This window comes from Convolutriloba macropyga, chromosome 11 (assembly GCF_964194025.1).
Source record: "Convolutriloba macropyga chromosome 11, txConMacr16.3, whole genome shotgun sequence".
Taxonomy (NCBI): Eukaryota; Metazoa; Xenacoelomorpha; order Acoela; family Convolutidae; genus Convolutriloba; species Convolutriloba macropyga.
The window spans coordinates 55,867,609-55,892,203 of NC_134478.1; the positions used below are offsets into that span (position 1 = coordinate 55,867,609).

At 35.7% G+C, this 24,595-nt stretch overlaps 1 protein-coding gene across 1 annotated transcript in view; it reads left to right on the forward strand.

The window, feature by feature from the left end:
• The first annotated feature begins 362 nt into the window (after window positions 1-362).
• The window catches only part of LOC142349433 (ubiquitin-like modifier-activating enzyme 1), a 39,905-nt gene continuing 15,672 nt past the window's right edge, over window positions 363-24,595 (forward strand). The window contains exons 1-4 of the mRNA XM_075400979.1: window positions 363-383; window positions 533-610; window positions 17,791-18,204; window positions 21,799-21,940. Coding sequence (XP_075257094.1) covers window positions 533-610; window positions 17,791-18,204; window positions 21,799-21,940 — 634 coding nt within the window. The 5' untranslated portion in view covers window positions 363-383. The remainder of the gene's footprint in view (window positions 384-532; window positions 611-17,790; window positions 18,205-21,798; window positions 21,941-24,595) is intronic.

A 24,595-nucleotide genomic window follows, 5' to 3' on the forward strand; every position in this document is an offset into this window, starting at 1 on the left:
TCTGCTTTCCCCTTATTTTCCCTTATGAAGTTTCATTGTTTCCTTCGATTCTTCTGTTAGGACATGGTGAGATCTGGGTGTATACCGATTTAAATTATATATATATTAGGTGAAAAATGGTGTCTTTTTGTTGAACCTTTTTCAAATTTTTGGTTTCAAACTATTGGCTGTTAATCGTAGAAGAAGAAGAAGAAGAAGAGAAGAAGAAGAATCGTAGGAGCACAATATTTTCTTGTAAATCGGATGTTTTCAACCTTCATTTTCGCTGATAAATTTGGCAGCTCTTCATCTGAAAATTTCGTAAGAACATTCGAAGAAAATTTGATCATTTTTTGAAAGCAAACCGTCGGGGAGTTTATTAATACCCTCTCAAATTATGTCCGGTAAGTACGAACAAGACTTAAAGTACGGTGGGTTATAACGAAATATGTAAATGCTTAGAGCCACAGTGTCCATTTAGAAATGAGCTTCGAAGAATAAATAAGCGGTATGATTGATATGCCGAAGAGACGGTATATACGGCTTGTTTTAGATGTCTGATTGTCAGTCACAACCTGAGAAGAAGAGAAAGCTTGAAGAGACTCAAACGACAACGCTCTCTAACGGTCACGTAAGTAGTTTTAGTAATGTGCAAAGTCCTGTTCATTCAATTACAATGTAAATTACAAAGTTCGAAGTTGAAAAGTAACAATTCAATTATAAGAAATTTTGTTAGTAATTAGAATAAACTTCCTAGCGCTCTAAGAAGAAAAATTCAGGAAAAAGAAGCGATGCAAAAAGACAGGAACGAGTTCCAATGGACAGAAAACATTGAAGCCTTTAATTTTTTTTTGGATCTTTTGTTTTGCCTGGGGCGTAAAAGATATAAGCCCACTAAGCTGGGGGACCAAAACAATTGATCCGTCTATTTTATTAAAATAGTTCGTGAACACCGGAAACCGATCCTGTGGTATTATTTAGTTATTCAGAGGAAAGAAGTTTTTTTTATCTTATTACAGCATGTGACTTAAACTTCGTGTTTTTATTAATTACATGTTTGAGATTCTAAAAATGGCGAGAAAATGCTTTCCTGTAATGGTTTCCTTTATCCTTTGTTGCAAAGGCAAATGTTACGAGTCCATTTTATAGCGGAAGAATATTGAAAGCGAATATACCAAAAAATGCAGCGAGTTGTGCAAAGTTATGATCATAGTGGAGCAGCTCCAAAAAATAATTTAAAACCATAAACAAACCAACGTTAACACATGTAAGATCTTCAAACAAAATTTTGCCTTTTGAACAAATTATTGACTTATTAGAGATTACCTTGAATTAGTCATGATAATAAAAAATTTAAAAAAAAATTAGTCATGATTAGAATGTAAGTTACATATTTTTTATTGTCAAAGTTTGGCTGCTGTAAAATAAATTTTATTCTATCATTCCAGGTGAGCAATTTAACTTTTAATGGGAACTAAATCATCCGTCAACACCATGACGTTATGACAGTTTCAGGATCTTTTCCGTTCGTGCCCCCCAGTACGTTATGCCCCCCCCCCCCCCCCCCCCCCCCAGTTACAGAGCACGTGCCATTACATAGTAAATCTTTGTAAAAATATGGCACGTGCGTCTGGGGGGTGCAAATAATATGCGCCCACTAAGCTGGGGGGGGGGGGGGGGGGAGGGGTACAAACGGAAAAGATCCCAGTTTCAAAAGCTCACCGAAGTTCACCGTTCACGTTGAAGTTGTGTGAACTATTTTGTATGCTAGCCCTTTCCGAAATTAATACTTTTTTTGATGTCTTCTCAGGTAGCAGCAAGTTTTCCAGTTCTTTGCGCCGCTGGATTTTTATACTTGAGTCCGGGCGAGTTCTATACATCAGGGATTTGGGAAAATTAATTGCAATAATTGACAATGAATTGATCTCAATAATAGACTGGTGACGCTAATTTAATTGTAGTAATTGATTGGAGCGATTCAATTATTTGCCCAATAATTGGAGAAAATTGAAACAACATTTTCTTGTCAAAATAGATCCTAATACACATTTTGTGACAACGCAACTACGATGAGTTTTTAATTAAAAATTTGTACGAGCTACTTTAACGAGTTGAAATAGTGGTGCTATCCATAATCCTAATAACGACCGGATCCCAGACCCATTGTTCTAAGTGCTTCAACCACCTCAAATGGGGGAGGTGTTTACTGCTACTGCTGCAAAACCTACATGCACGTAATATATAGCGGATTTTCATCGGAATTCAACATCACCCCAGTTTCATTTGCAAGCAGTGCATTGCCGAAATCAAACCATAACCTGAACAAGACATCAATGCGAGATTGACAGAGGAACCAAAACCGTGCTTCAAATTTGAGGAAAAACACCCAGAAGGTGAACCCCTAAAGCCCCAATGTGGCCAATAATCCTCTAAATTCTTGCCATATATCTCCTGGATTTTTGAAAAAAATAAAGGCGCTGCAGTTCTTGGAGCCGTCTTGAAAACGAATTGAAGCCAAGGCCTATCAGGACTTGCTGCTCAGGAATTGCGCTTGCTTTTAACATCCGTTAAAACTTCATCGACCGATCTATGCAAACGAAATAAAAGTTAGCTATTAGAATAGCGACGGAAGATCTATCGTTCGTTGACCCTAATTACACTTACATAATTTATTGCTGAAAAATAATGGCGTGCGTTAAATCAACTCATGCAGCTTGGCCGAAATAAAGTTATGGTTAGGGTGAAGATGTATAGAGCATTCCATTCATTCCTTGGGGTTTGTAAACGAAAGCGCAAACACAGAATCCATCTTACTGATCATAAGAAAACGCGTAAAACTTAACCGCAAGTTTAAGCTCAAGAATGTACAAAATCTATGTACTTCCCAGAATGTATCATGAAATCTCACAAAAATTCATCTAATCTTTTCATTGACAAATTGACTTCAAAATTTGACAGAATTCGAAAATGTGTACCTGTCATCCGCCAAGTTGATGGCCCAAACATTGTGCAGAAATGGTTTGCAGACAGTGGGAACGCTAGCGGGTGAATCTACTCGTTGAGAATCTTGTTTCAGAAATTATCTAATATTGTTATTAGTCAAGACTTTGGATACAATGTCGTGCCTAAAGTGCCACCTCATCGTAAAACCAAAACACCTTGGAGTTAAAGAATAATTCGATAAATGGGAATTGAAATTATTTTAGGACCACCGAGTCCGTGGCTCGGCTATGGAAACCACTAATTGCTCTCAATTTCTAGAACAAAGAAAAAGGTTATACCAATTTGCTGAAGAAACTAAGTAATCATTCAAAAATGTCTACAAATGATTTCTTATCAATTCCGTGCAACCTAAGCTGACTTTTATTAGTGGAAACACCCCGACTCCTATAATATTTTAGAAAAGACGGAAAAGCTAATAAGTAGCAAACTCGTACCATCAATCCGTGGTGTTCAAAACTACAACGATAAATACCGAAAGCTTCTCTGCCGGTAGCGAGGGCGGACTAAATATGCTGCTACCCTCTAATACGACTTTTGAATACCAGATATCTAAACGGATGGCTGACCTTAATGAAATAAAACGAAAAAGGTGAAATTCTAATAGCTAAAAGGATGGAAGTCGAAGATAATCTAAATAGTTCAGAGGGCTCTTTTGATTTAGCCACGGTAAATGGAGTATCACGCTGGCTAATTTTCACTGAAGAGATAAAATTTGTGTGTAACTTAGGTATAGGTATGGATGGGAATAGAGTAAGCTCCCCTACGAGTGCACGCGAAGAGATTTTGTACAGTAGCGTCTCCCTACATTGTTCAAAGGATGGCAACACTCATATGAAACATAACGACATCTGGTACTCTATGCCCATCTTGAAGACGTATGTGATGTTAGAATTCGCACCATCTCTTTCGATTTTGCAAGGTGAAACCTTGTCAAATCAAATCAAAGCACAACGGCAGATGATGCTCGGCATCACAGCAAACGGACTGTGATAAGACAGATTTTCAAAGACTTAGTGATTTGAAAATCTTCAACCCGTATGCATGAGTTGAATCTAACACAAAGGCTTAAATATTTTAGCAGATAAACTGAAATATAATCAACGTATCTAAGACTCAGAAAAAGCAACCTTCAACGCACTGATCTTATACGCCGGAGGCGAAGATCCTGCCTCCAATTTCGTCAAATGGATAGCATGTAAGCTTAGTGAGAAAGAGGACTTCTGCGACGACCTCAAAACTTAGGAACCAAGATTAGCTCTGCCCTGATGCGATGCTCCATAATCTGCATATGCGGATCTCGCTCTCCGGCGTCGGGCAACCGTCGAATCATCTATAAGAACCATTGTTGAAGAGGGGAGAGTACTACTATAAAACGTTTACACTGCAATGGAGTCCACGAGAGCCCATGTTTTAATTTTTCTAATCACTTGCCCTCCTTAGCTATTGTAATTATCCTTAAGATAAGTTTCCGTATTTTAAATCGATACAGTTGTTTGAAACAGTACGTTCCTCAAGTGTAAATTATCTTTTGATGACAGATTTTTTCGCCATTATGAATTCATATTTTCAAAGAACTCATCAACTGATAGGGGGTTCACCCCTTCTCCATTAGTTTCTCCACCTAAGAGGCCTCACGACTATTGGCAACCGCAAGCTTTTTTTCTGTTTTAGAATAATTGTATTATATGACACCTTAGAAATAGCGGGGATAGCCGAGCTATTTTTGGCTTATGGGTTTTCAGGAATTGATTGTTGAGACGCTACGACTCCAAGAGTAGCAGGAATTGAATGTCGTTTAAATCAATAATTTTGCCTATGGAACGTGGAGAGTTTTCAAGATCTTTATTTTGCGTTTTCAAATCTTAGTCTTAAGTTTTACGCAAAATTGAATATTTTCTACTCAACGTTTGGCTCCTTTTGTTTTATTGGATTTTTTGGGAAATAAATATAATCTTACGCGGAGGCGTTTTCTGTTACCGATTGATAAGGTTAAGTTTTTTAGTGCAAATTTTGAAGCAAATTGAGAAAAGCGATTGTGCGAGCACGCTAGTAGCTGGAAATGCTTGAAACAAATTCTATTATTGATTTTGATCGCGCCGGAACAGGTAGTGGAGCAGCAAAGCGGGGTGGATGTGCTGCCTAAACTTTTTAATTGCTCTCAAACGAAGTTTGTAGCAATTATATTAGTCCTGTCGGTCTTTTTTGCCGTTTTTCGCTTGACCGATGTTTCGTCTGACGCTTTAGACTTTTCGTCCTCAAAAACATGATAAACAGGTAGCGCCCAGCGGGCCTTAAGTGCTCTAAGAGCCTTTCAGCTGTTTTAGCTCAAACTGTTTTGGAGACTTAAACTTATGGTGTGAAGGGCGGTTCTTAGGTTGAAGACACCCCCACTGTTGACCCTCCCCCCACTATTGCCCCCATCCCTCCGCCACCACGTTGTTGCCCCCACCCCACTGTTGCCCAGCCCATTCCTCCCCATCAGCCCCCGATGCACCCCCCCCCCCCCCCCCCCCCCCACACACACACACACACACCTTCCCCCGTGGCTACGTTCGAACAACCGATCGCTAAAAACCCGCAATTTTATACTAATTTTCAAGCTTTTTAAAAATTTTTGTCATGTTTTGAGATTTTTAGGTTCTAGGTGTCAAGGAACCTCCTCTAGAGTTTTATTATAGGTTACTGCATAGCTTCTAGTGGTAGTGGAATGGTTTCAGCATTTTAACATCACAAAATTTAGCATTTTCTTGACAAAACGTGCACATTTTTTCAATTTTTGAGTTATTTTTCATTATTCACGTCTTTCAGACGCATTGACCAGAAAACGTCCTTATGGGTTTGATAATAAGTTACTAAAAATTTTTGTTTGCCATGGTTTAGTTTTCAATTTTTGAATGAAAACTTTTCTATTTTTTTTTTACAAAACTTGCATTTGTTTCGATTTTTTTGAAAATTTTTGTCAGTTTTTAGGTTTCTCTGGCCTCAAGGGCCGAGGAACCTCCTGTAGGGTTTGACAATAGGTTACTGTATAGTTTCTATTTGTAATCCAATGCTTTTCAAGTCTTCAACGCCACGAGTTTTAGCAGATTTTACAAAATCTGCTATTTTCGATATTTTGACATTTGTTGTCTTTATTCAGGTTTTTCAGCCTAACAGAAAATCTCCGTTAGGGTTTGATAATAAGTTACGGGAAAATCTTTTTTAGTCATGGATTAGTTTTCAACTTTTATTATCACACTTTTTAGCAGTTTTTTTATGCATCTTGCAATTTTTTTTACAAGTTTTGAAGTTTTTGTCGCTTTTAGGCTTCTCCAGCCTCAAGAGCCACATACTCTCCTCTAGGAATTGATTATAGGCTATTTATTGGCTTCTAAATGTAATGGGATGTTTTTCAAGATTTAAGTATCAACAATTTTTAGAAGTTTGCAAATTTTTTTAAGTTTTTTGAATCTTTGAATTTTTGTCATTTTTTCTGGCTCCAGAATTGGGACAATATAACTTCTCGTAAATTCGAGATTCTCGACCATTTGAAATAATATTTGAAGGAACGTGAAAATAATTATCAATTTGTTCAGTAAACTCGATTTCATTATTAATTTCACTTGAAGTATTTACGAAATTATTATCAAACTGAAAAAGCAGGTGATTTGCTAACGCAATTGGTTTGTTAACCCAATCGTTAATTATGTAATGGGAATATCCACCAAAAGCAATTTCATTTGTAGCTTCAATCCATGAAGAAGAACATTTTACATGAACAATTGGGACATCCTCCCAACCGAGCTGTTTCAATGCTTCTGGATTTTGAAATTTATTATTGAAAGCTGTTATTCTTTCATGAACGCTTGCTAAATTTGATTTAGCCCTTGCTAGTGCCATTATCTGAAAATAAATATTGCTATGTTAGGACTTGCAAAATCAGAAAATACTGTTACTCGAGAACTTAAACAAAAAAAAGAGTTTTACCAACATCTATCAACAGTTTCCCATTATTACAAACGCTATTAAGCTATTAAAAATGCCATTATAAATGCCATTAAACACGGCCAGCAACAAACACCAGAGTGACCGAACGGCAGCAGAACGAACCAAGGATATTCCACAGAAGTCGCTTCAAATACGATTACTTTATCTTCCAAGTACATCATTTGATAAGAACAAAAAACTATTCAAGTCAGCTGAAACTTGCTTTTGAATACAACAGTAACTCAAAGTGATGAATAAACACACCTTAATGATAATCTTTCTCGAACTCAAAGCATTCTTACCGTGTTGATCCACAATTGGATTTTGAAAATACATTACCAGTATGCAGATTTACATAGTGCACAATTCAAGCGCACAACATTACAGCTCCTGAACAATCAAAATTACTTGCATTATTTTGTCAGTGAGTAAAACTCAACAATGTGCCTTACAAAAAAAATGCGCCTCTATTTGAAAAAGTTTTAGTTCAAGTTTTGCAAAATACTTGCAAATTCATTTCAAAGTTGAGATATTACCATTTCATAAAGTTAGAGATCCTCAAGATAAAAAGGGGTGGCTTGAGATCTTGTGACGTCTACATGTAGCGATGTCTTAGACTAAGTTATACGGTCGATTAAATAACGACAAAACATTCCTAAGGAAAGTAAACTTGGCTTGATAATAAAGACTGCCAGAACAACATCTTCAGAGTTTGTCTTTCAAAAACGCCTCTTTCGCCGCGGGATTATTATTGCACCCAGCAGCAGTCAAAAAACGTTTCTTAACATTGTCTCAAAATGTTCACAGCCATGAAAAATTTCGACATTTTTGCCTATTTATTATTTAATTATGTCTATTTCTGCAGGCATAAAGTATTTTTAGACTGGCTACCTGAAAATAATAGTAAGCCCTGCAGCTTTCAATCTTTCGAGAAGAAACCTCAAATGATTTCTTGGAAATACCTAATATTTCTCACACTTATAATGCACATCTGCTATAATGACAACAAAACCGAATCACAGAAAGGAATTGATTTCATATATCAACAAAAGCTACTACTGGCTGAAAAATTCGTGAACATCCAATTTCTCGTTCCCTTTCCAGGATTGAATGTCTCGTTGGAAAATCAATTCAGAAATCTTTCGTTACTTTTGAAAAATTCTTGGAATGACTATTCATTTGGTTGTCAACTTGATCACATAACAAATGAAACCAGTTTAAACTTTGATTATCTTCATCACACAGAAAACGAATTCAAATCAGTTCAACTCGACATATTAAACATGAAAAGCGAGTTTCGGGGAAAATTTGGAACAGAAGAGCAAACAACTAAGCAGACTGATAACGAACGAACAAAAAGAGGAGCCGGCTTAATTTCTTTAGGAGCACTTACAGCGGTTACTGCAGGAGCAGGAAAAGCGTGCTCTCTCGGCAGCATTTTCGGAGCCTGCGGAGGGTACAGTCGAGATCGTGAAGCCATCGACTTGGCTTCATCCCAGATTGAATTAAACAACCACCTGTGGGCGAAAATTAAAGGCAAAGTCAACTGAAAAGTGTATCTCATCGCTGACCAACTTGAAGATGTAAATTCAGCGCAAAAGCGAATTATTCAGACGCAGAAAAATCACTCAATGGTGTTGATGCAAGCAGTGGATTATCCAAAAAAATTCAAGATAGTTGATGGCATGCTCTCAACTATTCTATGCAAGAGACCAAATGCTTCAAGTACAGGCGAGTCTTCTGTGTTCGTTTTCAGCTTTGCTAAATGAACTTCAAATGTACCGTGTTGCAATCTACAGTTATAAGCTGACAATCTTGAACTCAGTGATGATTATGGTAAACAAATTGATTCCCATGGCACTCCTGCCAAGATCAGACTTAGAAGAAATTCTTCGAGATGTAAACCAATGGCAATCAGACACGAACGAACGTCTTTCATTGGCTTATACCAATAACACAAGTTCTAACCTACTACGAAACAAAAATACAGAAATGTGGACATAGTTGACGATGGGATGTACTTCACATTAGCCATTCCATTTGTCACTGCAGCGGCTGTTTTAAATTTGTATCAAGCAGTACCTATGCCGATGCCTAATGAAGGAACAGACGGTCATGCATCACAATATATCATTGAATCCGATTTCATTTCAGTTTCTTCCACTCAAAAAATAGCGTTACTTTCACAAGGTGAAATCAATCGATGTGTCGGATCGAGCAGCTTTTCCGTGTGTATAAACGGTTTCTCTCTAGAAACAGCTCAGGATACATGTCTCGGATCACTATTGATTAACAATCGCCTAAATGCTCTACAAAAGTGCAAAATCAAAACCGCAAAGCTGCCACTGAAAGAAAAAGCGAGAAATTTGGGAAATGGAAAGTGGTTGATAACATCAGCATCATCGAATTTCAAAATGTACATCAGCCAAATAATAAACCATGATCCATTGAAAACAACACCTTTACCAGGATGCCAAGTCTGCATCATTGAACTTCAATGAACAAAACTTGAAACCACATTTAGAAATCAGAGGAAATATGTTTTCATGCCAAAACACAACGCTTCAGAAATTGGATATTAAACTAACTGACCCTTTGAAACATCTTCTATCAAAAGTTCTGGCAATTGACAACCTGCCACATTTTGCAACCATTGCTCAAGCAAGACAACAGTTCATTGAGGAAAAACAAATCCAAATATCAGAAATTCCTGACCACCAAAGACCATCGTTGAATAAATTAGATGAAATCGCCCAACCAACTTTAATGAATATGCAGAGTATTCGACCTAGCTTAAAAAATCGTTTCACGCAAACTGACACTTGGAAAATGTCTGTCATAATTGGCACAATCTCTTATATCTCAATGATATTACACGCTCTCATAAATTACGTTTGTCAAAAGTATAGTCGACGATATTCAAAAATGCGAAAGTTTGTTGTGGGCTTATTCGAAATTCATCCACGACAAGTACCAGTGGTAACAGAAGATGAAAGGCAGACACTTGCCTGGAAACCTGGAAAACTGGAACCCCTGGAAACCGGCTGACAGCAGAGAACATTGTCATCACGGACAAACAATTGTCAAAGCTTCTTGGACCTACAGTTCCACAACGAGAGGAACTCCAAGCAATGCAACCATCTTACGACGTCGACCTATTTTGCCAGCACTTGGCCAATAATCTTAAATGAGCTTAAGAAAAACAAAAACACTTTAATATAATTTATATAGCTTACACGAAGTAAAGGTTGCTGCAAGGCGCTTTCTAATTTTAACCTAAAGCTCGCATGAAAATTTTAAAGAGGAGCAGTGATATTTTTGAGAGGCACATTGTTCTTTTAAAGAGACATATTGCTATATTGTTTTTTAAAAGAGTCACATTGTTCTTTTTATAGAGGCACAGTGTCATATACAAATTCCTAATCCAGATTTGATATGAATTACACTTTTGTATTGGTTGAAATTCTGATATGGTAATATGAATTTGTAGATATTTAGAAATGGATTGTGATTGGTTTATTAAATTGACTTACTAAAACAATTGAAGAAGTTGCATGAAAGAGTTGGAAGAGATAGAGTGTTAGAATAAAGTTGCGAAAAGATGTTTTGAAATTGAGAGAATTAGAGGGAATCTGCTCAGAACCTGCATCTGAAATAGTTAGGAAAGATAGAATTAATAGTGATAGAAGACTAGGGCTTGATAATAATCTGTCACACAGTTTTTAGAACTAATGGAATGGGTATCAATCTTTTAATGACTCCAGCTTTTGCAGTTTTTTGATAATTTTTTTTTCAGATTTTCAAAATTTTTATCTTGTTCCAAGTTTATGGTTCTTTATGAGCCAGTGAAACTATTAGAAGCTTGAAATAGGGATAATGGACAATCTCCTGAGATAATGAATTGGTTTTGAACATTTCAATATCTTGAAATTTAGCAACATTTTAAAATTTGCAATTGTTTTCAAAATTTTTGACTTTTTGTACTTTTCCGAGTTTAACGATCATTACTGGCCAACGAAGCTTTTCAAGTCTTTCGGATAGGTTACTTGACATAACTCCAGAGACAAAAAAATTGTTTAGAACGTTTTCACTGCAAAATATGGAAGCTTTTTAAAAAAATTTTTCAATTTTTTGCAAATTTTTAAAATATCAAGTCGAATCAAGCTAGAGCCAGCCTCACTGAACAGTGGCTAGCTACTGACAAAGCCAACCGCTCGCCAGTCGTTTGAGAGCAATTCGCCCGACGTTAGTCGGTAATGTTTTTCACTCTAATTTAAATTTGAAAAGAAAACTTGAATGCATTTGTGTCTGAACAGATGCATGCAGTTAATGATCTTTTGCTGAAATTTAGCTTCCGTTTTTTCGTGTTTTTTGAACGGTCTTCAGAAATGGTTTTTCAAGTCAATTAGTATTCATTTCGAGGTCGTTTTCTGTTTGGTATTTTTTTTGTTGCGACCAGTCACGTCACGATCACATCAAATTCGCTGTGTAATCATTCAATCCTGAAACTTGGTGATGGCACTTTTTTTGAGTGCGTTACGTCATTTTTTGCACTTATTTGAGAGATTTATGTTCATTCGAGTGAATGAATTGATTAACGATTTAACTTAATTAATTTTCTTGCTTTAACAAATTCTTGACTAAGCTTAAATTTCTTGCTTTGAGTGCGTTACGTCATTTTTTGCACTTATTTGAGAGATTTATGTTCATTCGAGTGAATAAATTGATTAACGATTTAACTTAATTAATTTTCTTGCTTTAACAATTTCTTGACTAAGCTTAAATTTCTTGCTTTAAGGTACAGCATTAATTAGTTACATACTTCCGAACAATTTTTTGTTTAGATAAACGGTTGATTAAAGTTTTTTTTAATTTCTAAGTATTTGTCTTGGTATTTTAGAACTACGGGTCTACGGAGCCAGTGCAGTCCTGAAAATCTGTCCATCTATATTTTACAGTATAGGGTTTAACGATCTGATGACATTAAAACAAAAATAATAAATATTTTTCAACTTTCCAGTTTAATGTTTTTCAGGAACAGCCGGCAACAACTTGGAACTTTCATTGTCTCAAGTTGGTTGGGCGTTAGTAACGGAGCTTGTTGTGGTTTATACTCCTACTTAGCTTAGTTTTCAGTAAATCATCTAGGCATGGAGTGATATAATTTGAGGTCTTTGAATTTTCTCTTTTTTGAGTTTAAAGGTGTTTAATTGCTCTCAAACGAAGTTTGTAGCAATTATATTAGTTCTGTTGGTCTTTATACGGTTTTTTCGTCTGACCCATTTTGACTTTTTGTCCTCAAAAACGGGATAAACAGGTAGCGCCCAGCGGGCATTAAGTGCTCTTAGAGCCTTTTAGCTGGGTTTCAGCTCAAACTGTTTTGGAGACTTATACTTGTGGTGTGAAGGGAGGTTCTTGGTAGGTACTGACAAAGCCAACCGATCGACGGTCGTTTGAGTTTAATTCCGCCCGACGTTAGTCGGTTATGTTTATAAACATTGACTCTTTTTGTCAATTTTGTTCTCCTTTTGTTTAAATGTTTGTGCAAAGTTGTTGCAAAGAAATATGCGTACGTATTCTTTTTTATAGTTAAAGGTTACAACAATTAATTAGTAGTACAACAATTTATTTGGGCTAAGTTTCCCTCAATTTGCAATTTTTGGAAATGAACTAATCGGCAAAGCTGTCGGCAAGATCATCTGCCAACAATGTTAGTAAAGGCAAGCATAGACAGATGTGTGCAATAGGAGGACTTTTGCTAGGTTTTCGAATCTGAATCTAGTAATTTTGTTTTGTTTCGAGTCTTCAGCTCAGACGCTAGGTCACTCTGAATCACTCTAGGTTATATCCATTTGAAATAATAACGATGCGATATTGGCAGAAGGCCGCAGTCCACTCACGATGACCAAAGCGCCGAAAAAAATTAAAATTTTTGATTTACATTGTTTAAACTAAATGAATTTATGTTTGAACAAAAATAAATTTTTCAAGAAGTAACTGTAACAAGAAGTAATCTTTTAGAACATTTTTATTGGTGCCAAAATTTGTCAATTTCGGTTTATATTCTCTTGGTTTTTTTGACACTTCATTTTCTTGTGGTGAAAAAGTTTACTTTCCATTAACTCTCCTGAATTTTTTTTTCTGGTTGAGCTTTTTCATATTTTAAACAAAACTTAGTCAGATTATTAACTAATGAAAGTCAAATCAAAAGTGCACTGAAATTGGATTCATGTTTTCAATTTTAATCCTTGCATGTCTGTAATAGGATGTAATGGCAGCATTTGAAGCCCTTCGGTGAAGCCACAAACTAAAATAACAAGGAGGCTCGGTAATGTGCGTACGCACATGAGGTTCCGACCCCGCTCATCCACATTCTTGACTTAATTGGCTACCAAATGATGAAGATAGAAAACTTTCAAAAACATACATATCGTTCCATAAACAGCCAATGGAATACAATAATGACACCCTAAAGGGCCGATGAACGTTTTTTTGATAATATGACTACTCGAAAGGACAATAATAAATATCAAACTACAAACATTATTTACGACCAAAACTCGATTTCTATCAATAAAATCAAACTCGCATCAGATAAAATCTAAACGAAACAATATAACCTATTCACCATTAGAAAAAATATGGAACCTGTCCTCAATGCGACTGGTGAATAGGTCGACAAAAAGAGCAAATAGGTGCGAAGTTCAAAAATAAGTTTCTATTTTTGAAAAGAATTAATTTCACTGAAATCCCTAAAATGTTCATGTATATCACCATAGGAATCAATTGAGACATGTCATTATCCAATGTGCAATTGCGCAAAGTTTCAAAGCCAATGGGACGTACGATTTTTGTTATAAATTAAAAAGAAAACAAAAATCCTATAAAATGTACAAATACAAAAAAATCTCAAATATTTTATGAAATCTCGTAACAGCAGTAACAAAGCCGAAAAACAAATGTTTGGAGTTAAAACGTTATAGAGATTAAATTATAGTTCACTGGAAACGTGTTCTGACCTGTGTTTACAGAGAGTGAGCTAAAAATCGAACGAAAAATTAAATTAAAAAAGATGAAGCTCAAAAACCCAGTGATGTTTTTGACAACAAATAACAGATTTAAGATTCCAAAAACAGCGATGGATTAAGTTGCAATACCTCAGGAAGCCAAGTGGGCCTGTTATAATTGAGACTAAGTCACGACCCCACAAAGTAACAACAAATATACAAAAAAGCCAAAACTTATCAGATGTTACCTCCAAGAACTGTAAATCGTCACTTTCTCCTCACTTTAACAGTAAAGAGTCTTCCTTCTAAAAGGATTACGTAGACATGACAAAAAGATACCCAGAAATTGAACAGTATAGAAATCTCGAAATTCTTTTATGAATTTAATTGTCGAAGCAATCAGTCACAACGTATAACCAAGAGCGAAACGTATAAACAAATTCTTCAATCGACAAAAGTAATTTAGAATTCTAATTACTGAGATTGAGTTACATGGTTACAAAATTGAAAGCAAAAATGATAGTTGAAAAAAATTCTTTTTTTATTTTAATTTGGAAGTCATTAATGCAAACAGCTGTGAACTGAATTCTTTAACTAGGTACAAACATAGGCAAAAACAAAAAAAAATCCATAAAATTTTGCGAGATAATTTGTCTCAGCCCAAAAAGCATAAACTATATAACAAAAACAATTAAATATTCAGATAGGCCGTCTTCCATCGCTGTGCAGTTTCCCTATCATGCTTTCCTTCAATTGGACTTCTCAATAATGCGATAATACGACAAGGAAACAAAATCAGTCCAAAAAATATGCAGTTATTCTCAAAAATTGAAAAGGCGTATCATCAAAACAAAGAGGCCATTAGTTGAACATAAAACCGTATAGGACATTAAATTATAACACACAGGAAATTGGTTTCTGCCTGTTTTTACTGAATTTACTGAGACTGCGCCCGAAGTTGAGAGAAATAAGACAAATTGGAAAATTTCAAAAATTAACCAATGTTTTCTTGAAACAAATATATTCAAAGACATAACAGAGATTTGATAACATTTAAAAGAAGTGTCAAGGTTCATTTATACCTCTGAAAAAATAAATGGATCTTTGACTGCGGAAAATAAGTTATTGGGCTACAAAAAAGACAACAAATGAAAGCAAAATTCGAGACGTACATAAAAATTTTTTACGAAAACAATTGGTCAGAGCCATAGAAACCACGCCCTTAACTCGGAAACCGTACTATAATCTCTTTGAGCCTCATTTTTTGTTAATAGTATCTGTCACTAACTGAGCCCTGATTTGAAATTCTTGTAAATAAGAAAAAGTGTACATAAAAATCGTTTATATAGCGGAAAAAGTCGCGGCCCATTAAAATCCAAAAAAAATATTTACCGTAAGGATCCATGGCGAGATCAGGATCAGCCCAGATGTTGCTGCCCGTCTAACAAAATACTCATCTCTTTCAATTGGTTGCAAAATAGATCAATTTTTTCAGTTTTTTAAAAAATAAAAATGATTTTTCTATATTAAATGAGTTTAAAAGACTGGCAAAATTATAACTCCAGCAGACTCTCAAAGCCAGTGGATGTACAACTAGCGCAATTGTCTGCCTAAAAAGAATGTGGCCGTAGTTTTAAGGTATTTACTCCCAGCAAATTTAATGCAAGTCGGATGAAAAAGGAAATTTGGTCTCAATTATTGTCCCAAAAAAAGTCGAATCTTGAAAAATTTAGCATAAATTCTTGCCAAAAAACTCGAAGAATTCAGCAACCCTCCTCTATCTTTAGAAAAAAATTAATAACACTACAGTTGACAATTTGGACAAATTTTAAAATTGACAAAAATTTGGTCAAAAATACCGACGATGTGAATAAAAACGGCTGAAATACATCCAATATTCACAAAATTTTAAACCTCGATAACTCCTTATAAAAAGTGAAAATTGAAAAAATCTTTTTAATTCCATATTCTACGCTGGACGGGCTTTTTAATGATACCACTCACAACTCTCTACGATGATTATATCGATCGGCCAAAATTGTCTGAACAAAAAAAACCCATTTGAGTATACAGTTCCTCCCCCACTAAAGTGGGTCGGAACAATAAATAATTCCTGTTGATCATTTGATGTTTGTCAAAATTAAGAAATTAGCATTTTACTAATGATCGTTATGCTTCTAAATTTGTTTCTTTCAAAAACACTAAGCGACTACCACGTTAAAGAAATTTTGAGTCCATCCCATTATACCCCCCCCCCCACCAGCTTAATGGGGTCAATCAGATAACATATGCCCCCCAATCATGGTAAATATAATGGGGGGCTACAATGGGAAAGACTTTTTTCACGACAATCTTCCGTTTCCTATTTAAGATGTTATGTAGACTTTTGTTGTGATGTTGAAATTTACTTTTCAAAAATATGATTCAATCGGCAATCTCAAAATTTTGCTTTGAATGGACACTTAAATTATGGCAGTAATGCTTAACAAAGAATACCTTTTGTCTTAAACTGAAACTGATGGTTTTTCAAAATCAAATTTTTTTCCGCGCTTGAAAATTTCCTGATATTTTTCCGCGCTTGAATATCAGGAAATTTTTCCGCGTTTTTTTGAAACAATTTTTAGTCTAGCTCTATGAGCTGCCTTTTTTTATTTTGGTAACGGTTTTTTTTTTCTCGCTGCTTTCTAGAATTTTCTAATGACATCACTGCTAAAAAAGCACAATCGAATGACATTTAGCATTATGTTCCACGTTTCAAATATACACTTTCAAATTACTGTACTTTGGTAGTAATGGAATAGTAATACATTAACGGTGGTCTAAAATATCGAATGAAGAAAAGCGAATATTACGTCATTTCTATTTGAAGAAACACCAGAACACGTATAGCCACGTTTTAAATGCAAAACACCACAGTTGCACCATCTTCAGCACTACGATGGTTTAAAATTACTCTAGCTAGTTTTGTATGGTCATATTTTGTTTCTCTCTCATTCTGTTCTAACGTACACTACTTGTACTTTCGCGTCTATCTAGCTAGCTAGCTCAATTCATAATCGCGTATTTTCTGCCGTATTTCAGTTGGCTTGCTAAGAAATAATACAAATCTTTTGTGCTCGTTCATTCACAATTCGCGTTTTATTTCCTTTCTCTGCCGTGGAAAAACAGGCAAGTATTATTGCGTCTGTGCTCGATAAAGGTTCGTTTGCTATTTTTGTTTTACACTTAGTTGTAGGTTGCCATTATTTGTACTTTGCCCATAAAATCTAGGCACAGTCAGACGGTACGTGTACGCTCGATTTAGTCATAACTGCCGTAAAAGGAAGGCAAAGTTTTTAATCGGGAACTATTTTCGAATTGTAGTCTGATAGAAGGAATCGAGGTTTGCTGAATGTTTCTCGAGCTCGAACCCGCTATTGACGTAAAGACTTGACCCAGTATTGTGTTTTCAGTCTGCTTATGACCCGGTCGCTTTAGGTTAATTTCGGTGTTGTTTTTGTGAATTCTAATCTAAACTTGACGAGATCTTGTATTTCAAAATTTTTCGACGTCCTAGAAATCTTTTGACGTCCTGAAAATCTTTCGGTCGTCTTGTACTAATTATATCGAGCAATTTTAGCATCTTGTTAATGATACCAATTATATCAAGGATTAAGATCGGGGTGAAATGATAGGGGTTACACAAATAGGGGGTGAAAAGCGGGACACGCTAAAGTGGATCTTACGTAACCAAAGACATTCCAGGAGTCAAATTTTAGGCCAATTGAAGTTCGCTGGCAAAAGATTTAGTTTTACTATTTATAGAGATTTGTATAAGTTCGGCATGTTGTTTTAGGAGTCGAACCCGGCTGGAGACCAGTATCCGCTGAAGAACCCCTGCGTGTCCTTAGAGCACCCCAACGGAGTCGCTTTGCAGTCCTCGACAACTTCCACCCAACAATCAACTTCAAACAGCAACAGTCCACCTCATCATAACTCCAACGGACAAGCTAAAGAATCGGAAGATAATCCTCAAATTCTAAACGGAAATTCCTCGTGTGAGTTGAAGCATAAAGAAGCCAATAAAAATCATTCTGCTGAAGTTGTAAACGGAGCACCTGCTGTAATGACTGTTGGAAAGGATTCTGCAGCCGTGAACGGCGTGGCAAATGGTGCTAGTAATGGGGAGCCTAAAATTAACGAGGATCTATATTCGAGGCAACTTTACACGTTGGGAAAGAGTGCAATGTTGGAGATGCGGAAGACAAAGGTGAGATTTTTTATGCGATTAAAAAGATTTACCTACGTTATTGTTGCTCAGCAAACATTGTGGTGGCCTTAGAGTGAGTTATGTTAAATTAAGTTATATTAAATAAGATTATTAATAATGTTATATTTAGTTAGATTATTAATAATGTTATATTAAGTTAGATTAAGTTATGCAAAAATAAGCTGACAAAAGGAGAAGATTGACAAATTGCGTTCAAAGTTTCATAGCTCAAGTTTCAAAAAAAAGTAGTTGAAATCTTCTGTTGCTGATACAAAGGAAAATATTCGTTCTACTGTATGTCCAGAATTATAAGATTTCATTTTTTAAAAGCGATTTTGATGCAACAATCCCAGCACTACGGGGGGGGGGGGGGGGATTGTTGCAAAATTTACCATATTGAAAGTAACGAGGTATAAAAGCCGCGGACGTTTGCAATTGCGGCATTTGTGATGGATATTAGTATCAATATTATTATCTGTTCGCTTTCCAATAGTTTCGAAGGCTTCAATTTAATTTAGTAAGGGATATCGGTTCAGTTCGTTCGCACATGTTCCAACCGCTCAAATTCCAAACCATTGAATATCAGATGTTATTTGAATAGAATTTTCCTGCTACTCAAATCATGTGGCCATAAATCAGGAGTAATATTTTTCGACTTATTACTGGAATTGCGGATTGAGCAGTTGCTATAGGACAAAGAAATTTTTTGAATATGAGAAATTCTTCTGACTTGTCCGCTCACTGTACTTGAAATGATTTAATGATATTCAGTATTTACTGAATCGGTTGTTAATCTGAGCATTTCCTAAAATCTTTTTATCTTATTTAGCCGACAGTTTGCCGGAAAATATCCGCCATTGACCCCGTTAATGTCTATTGGGATTAATGCAGGAAATGGAAAGGAGATAAAAATTGACAGCCTTTTTTCAAGTTTCATTTTGTGTCCCGATCTGGTGAAAAATTTTCGTTTACATAAATACACAGAAATCAGCCTTTAATCTGACGGGTATTAGCATAAATACTACTACCAATCAGCATTGGCTCTAACGAACCTTGGTAACACAACATGGCTTCAAAGCGATTGAAATATTTAACTATTTTCTGTATCAATTCTGTATTTACTGCATCATTCTATCTACCAATAGAAAGAGTATGTCTGTTTTTAATTGCTCTCGAACGAAGTTTGAAGCAATTTTTGTAAACGTGTTGGTCTTTCTGGCGTTTATGCAAAATATTTGCTTGGTCATTTCTGAGCATTTGTTCTAGAACATTCTGTGACTTTTTCAAGCTTCACTTCATTTAGAGTGATTACAATTGCTCTCATTCTGGAATGAAATTTATTACTAATATAAAGTGATTGTTAGCGATTGAGTAACAACGTGGTTGTTGCCTAGTTGATAAGATTTCTGACTGCTGTCCTGGAGGTTGATGGTTCCAACCCCTATCAGGTCCGAGTTTTCTCACCCAAAACAGTTCTAAGCTATACCCCTAAATTAAATTGCTCCCAGCCTGTTGTTCGAGAACAATTCATGCGACGTTAGTCGGTTAATGGTTTTTACCACTAAGGTACATGGTGACATAATTAATGGCAAAGTTCAGAAATTCTTTTTGAACAAAAAGATCCTAACTCATATTTCCTGAGGTATTGGAAAAACTAAAAACTTTCTCTTATGTCTGCAAGTTTTTGGCTGTTCGTGTGTACGCTTCTGTTTTTTTTCGAGCTAAACAGTTTACTTCTGCTAACTGTTCTCGAAAGATGTTCAACAGGAAGTAAAATGTTATTTAATTGATCAGTCAAGTCAGTTAATTAATGTAAATGTGTTCATTTGTTAAGGCTTTTACCAAAAATCTCTTCAGTTGAGTTTGGATTGTTGTTATCTAAATCGACGCTGGGATGGAGACGGCAAATACCTATCAAGAATTTTATGCGCCTTAAACATCCGTGCAAGGATCAGCCGTGTTCTCTCCCCTTATTAACAGCCGGACAAAGGAATCACTTGTTTGTGACCAAATGGCATTTCTTCGTTGTCAAAATACTATCTAATTTTTCTAGTTTTCAAAGTTAGGAGGAGCATGTTTTGCATGGTCGTGCCATAGGGTAGTGGATAGGAAACAGAAAAACAACAGATTTTCCAATTGCGCTCAAAAGTTGGCAAGTCAGCATTTTAATAATTTCTCAACACCCAACTGTCGGGGAATCATTTTATTCTCCAAGGGTTAATGTTCTCGAAACAATTGAGAAAATTAAGAATACGCGAATTAGGGTCACGGTACTTGCATAGAGAAAAACCATAGAAATTGTCTTTGTATTTGTAGAAGATAAGATCTCATTTTGGAAAGAGGGAGCCAGCTGAGACCAATAACAATTATTAATTATCAGTGGAATTATCAGAAATTATCAGTGTCTTTAATATGGCGAAGTGCTATGACAATTATTTCCGAACAACGAAATCAGTATAAATTATTGTCCATCCATAGACTAGTGTAGTAGAAACAAAGTTGTAGTGAAGTTCACCCAACCTTTTGCACATTTTACTACCAAACTGTTTTTTGTCTAACTCATTTCTCGAAAACCACTGGTTGTAGTGGAAAAAGACTTTATTAGCTGCGTTAAAAGCTTAAATACAAAAGTGGTGACAAATATTGAAAAATTTTAACATAAAACATGACAGAAGTTTAGAAAGATCGCGTTTTTTTCAGCTTCTTCGTAAACGTTTTTGGTCCTTCAGAAATGTCGGTTTGGTAAAGCGTTGCAAAAAGATGCACGAATTAATCGGAGTCGGCTAGTTTGCATCAGGTCTTAGGGACCTTAAGCTGTTGATTTCGTCGAAGAAAATAGTCACCTCTCGGATCATCAACTGAAACAAGCGCGAGAAGAAATTCAAATCCACCATCAGTTTTTTTCAGAAAAATGTTTTTCATTTCTAGAAGTAAGCTTATCGGAAGAATTCTAGATTAGCGTAATCTCTCAACATAGGAAGATTTGTAAGAAAATCACTTGGTTGCTCTACTTTGCTCTAGTTTAGAGAGAAAGAGAAGCTTTTGCCGGATGCCAAACTTCAGAGGCCTTCATTAATGCAGATAATACAGCAATTGCGCAGTAGTATTTTCGTGGTCTTCGGGAGGATTTTATCTGATTTGGGCACCAAATTTTTTGTAAATTGAAAATTTGTATCAGAAAGACTCCTAGAGCAAAAAATTGAAGGTCAACGCATTTGTATTTAAGATATAAGCGTGCTAAAAACATACTTATTGACCCAATGTTTGAGATCTGCCCAAAATGCTTCTCCAAATCTATTACAGCGCATGCCAAAAAGAATTTGAACCTGGAAATGGATTCTTCCTTTTTCCAATAAAACGAATCAATCTAGTAAAAAGTCAAGATCAGCCGTTTTCCGGTTGTGTGTGCATCATTGTACAATAGATAAATTTACTGTTCAAAAGTATTAATCAAGTTTTCATTTTTAAACTATACGTATAATAGATGATAGTTTTTCTATTTGTTCATGTTTATCTGTATATTGTCAACGAAAACTGAGAGCCCTGTGACTGACATGTTTTCGTATTACATTGTATATTGTTTTATGTCTACAGGTGCTAATCAGTGGGATGGGAGGACTAGGAGTTGAGATTGCGAAGAATGTGATCTTGGCCGGAGTGAAGGCAGTCACAGTGCATGATGTCAACTCAGCAACCATGTCAGACCTATCAGCTCAATACTACCTCACTAAGGAGGGTCAGTATTGATCATTTGCACAAGTTTCAACTCTTCACCTTCGCGTATCTTACGTTCCTGGTATCACATATCAAGTGGAAGAGTTGTTTATTAATTGCTCTCAAACGAAGTTTGTAGCAATTATATTAGTCCTGTCGGTCTTTTTTTTATGCGATTTTTCGCTTGACCAATTTTTCGTCTGACGCTTTTGACTTTTCGTCCTCAAAAACGGGATAAACAGGTAGCGCCCAGCGGGCATTATGTGCTCTTAGAGCCTTTCAGGTCTGTTTCAGCTCAAACTGTCTTGGAGACTTATACTTATACTTATGGTGTGAGGGGCGGTTCTTAGAGGTTGACACCCCCCCCCCCTTTGTTGACCCCCCCCACCCCCACTATTGCTTTTGCCCCCCCCACCCAGTGCTGCCCCCATCAGCCCCCGGTGCACCCCCCCCCCCCCCCCCCCGTGGCTAGCTACTGACCAAGCCAACCGCTCGCCGGTCGTTTGAGAGCAATTCGCCCGACGTTAGTCGGTTATGTTTATTTGTTTTTTTCCTGATCTCTGGCTAGAATTATGTTTTATTGTTCCGACCCACTTGTGGGGGGAGGAACTATATACTCAAATGGGTTTTTTTTGTTCAGTCAATTTTGGCCGACCTATATATTCATCGTAGAGAAATGTGAGTGGTATCTTTGAAAAGCTGTTCCAGCGTAGAATTCAAAATTAAAAAGATTTTTTTTGAATTTTTCGAGGTGTTTTTTTCGAGTAGTTATCGAGGATTGAAGTTTTGAGAACACGGGATTGGTCAATGACAAGATTTCAATTTTTTTTTTTACATTTCTGGATATTTTCGTATTATTGGTTACTTTTGAACTCTTATCACATTATCCAAAGATTGATAGCTTGCATTGGATTAAAAAGACGTTTAGTGGATCACAGATAAAGTTTTCACAGAAAATCTTATGTTTTAAATGGCTCCGACACTTTCTCGCATTTTCCTACTGAGTTTTTGGTTTTTGCCTGTTTTTGTTGTTGTTTTCAAAGTCATAAGACTTATTGTGATGCTTTATTGATTTACTATGCATGACAAATACCCTTTTCCTCCCATCGGGGCATATTGGAGTGTATTTATTGACTTCCGTTGAAAGCTATTGAATTTAATGGCTGTTAAGTCCTTAAAAATAATTTTTCGAAAACTTTTTAAACATTAACCAATCTTAAAATTTTTTCGTGAACTGTTAGTCAGTCTCAGTATTGAGAGGACCTCCTTCTTTTCTACGCATACAAAATTAATCTGGTTTCCGGTTTTATCTTCTACCTAATAGTTTTAAGACTTCAATGCCACGGGTTTCCATAATTTTTTAATTTTTGATACTTTTTCTTCTTTTTGGTTCCTTTTGAAATCTTTCACATTATCCTAATACTGATAGTTCCGATTGGTTTATGGAAGACGTTCAATGGATCATAGATAAAGTTTGCAGTGTAGAGCTTATGATTTAAATTGCTTCGACACTTTCTTCAGGCACTTTTCTACTGAATTTTTTGTTTTTGCGTGTTTTTGTTGTTGTTTTCATAGTCAATGACGTGTTGTAATGGTTTATTGATGAAATAGGAACGGAAAACAACATTTCGTGGTTCTAATGTATTTGTTCATCTTTGATTTTTTAAAGTTATATTGTTATAAATGAAGAATCCCATTGCTGTTAGAAAAGTTATTTGAAATGAGAAATGTTTTCATTGAAAAGTTTACTTTTTAATGCCTTCGACACTTTTCTCGCTCAATTTTTTTTCTTGAATTTGCTGTTTTTTCCTGTTTTTGTTCTTTAGGTAGCCGTGAATTGCTGACCGGTCGCATAAGTTTTTAATTGAAGATTGAATGAATGATATTACCTGAAGCACTCAGTTTATAGTGAATAGTCTTAAAGTTTATGATGTAAATTTCCAATTTTTTTTCAAACTTTTCAGTTGTAACTTATTTTCATCATTGAGAGGTCCCGTCCAATTTCTTGTATTTCAAAAAATAACATATCTACGTATTTGATTTGTCACTGACGTTTTCTTTGTTGGACAATATGCGTTTTTATAAACGTTTTTTCAGTGGTCATTTTTGTATTTCTTCTCTTTCAACACAATCGCGTAATAACAGATCCCCAATGGTTTTCAAATGTGGCCCGGGTAAACTTAGTTAGTATCTCAGTATAAATCCTTTAGCTGAAATAGTACAAATAACAATCGAATTGAAAGTACATAATTTTCAGATAATAGCTAATGACTTAAATGATATCAATAATTTGTGTTTTCGTTGTCAAGGTTTATTTAGTTGAAAGCTAATGTTTTTTAAGACTTTTGAAATTTCTTGGTTTAAAAAATATTGATTTATTTTTGAATTTCGCCCCTTTATTCGTTCTTTGTCGACGTGTTACCTAGTCTCATTAAGAAGAATTTCCATCTGCTGTATAGTTAGGAAAAAGTAAATTTGTGTAGTTAAGGTTTTATCTGACTGCATTTTGACGTTGTTACTAGGTGCTTTTTAATTTTGATAATCAGTTTTTTTTCCGTGAAAATTTTGTTTGCGCTAATTTTGTCGTTTGTTTTTTTCGTAGTCTCTTTAACGGCAGATCTCGTTGTTGCTGTAATGAGGCATGGCATTATGTAATTCAATTAGCGGTTAGATTTTG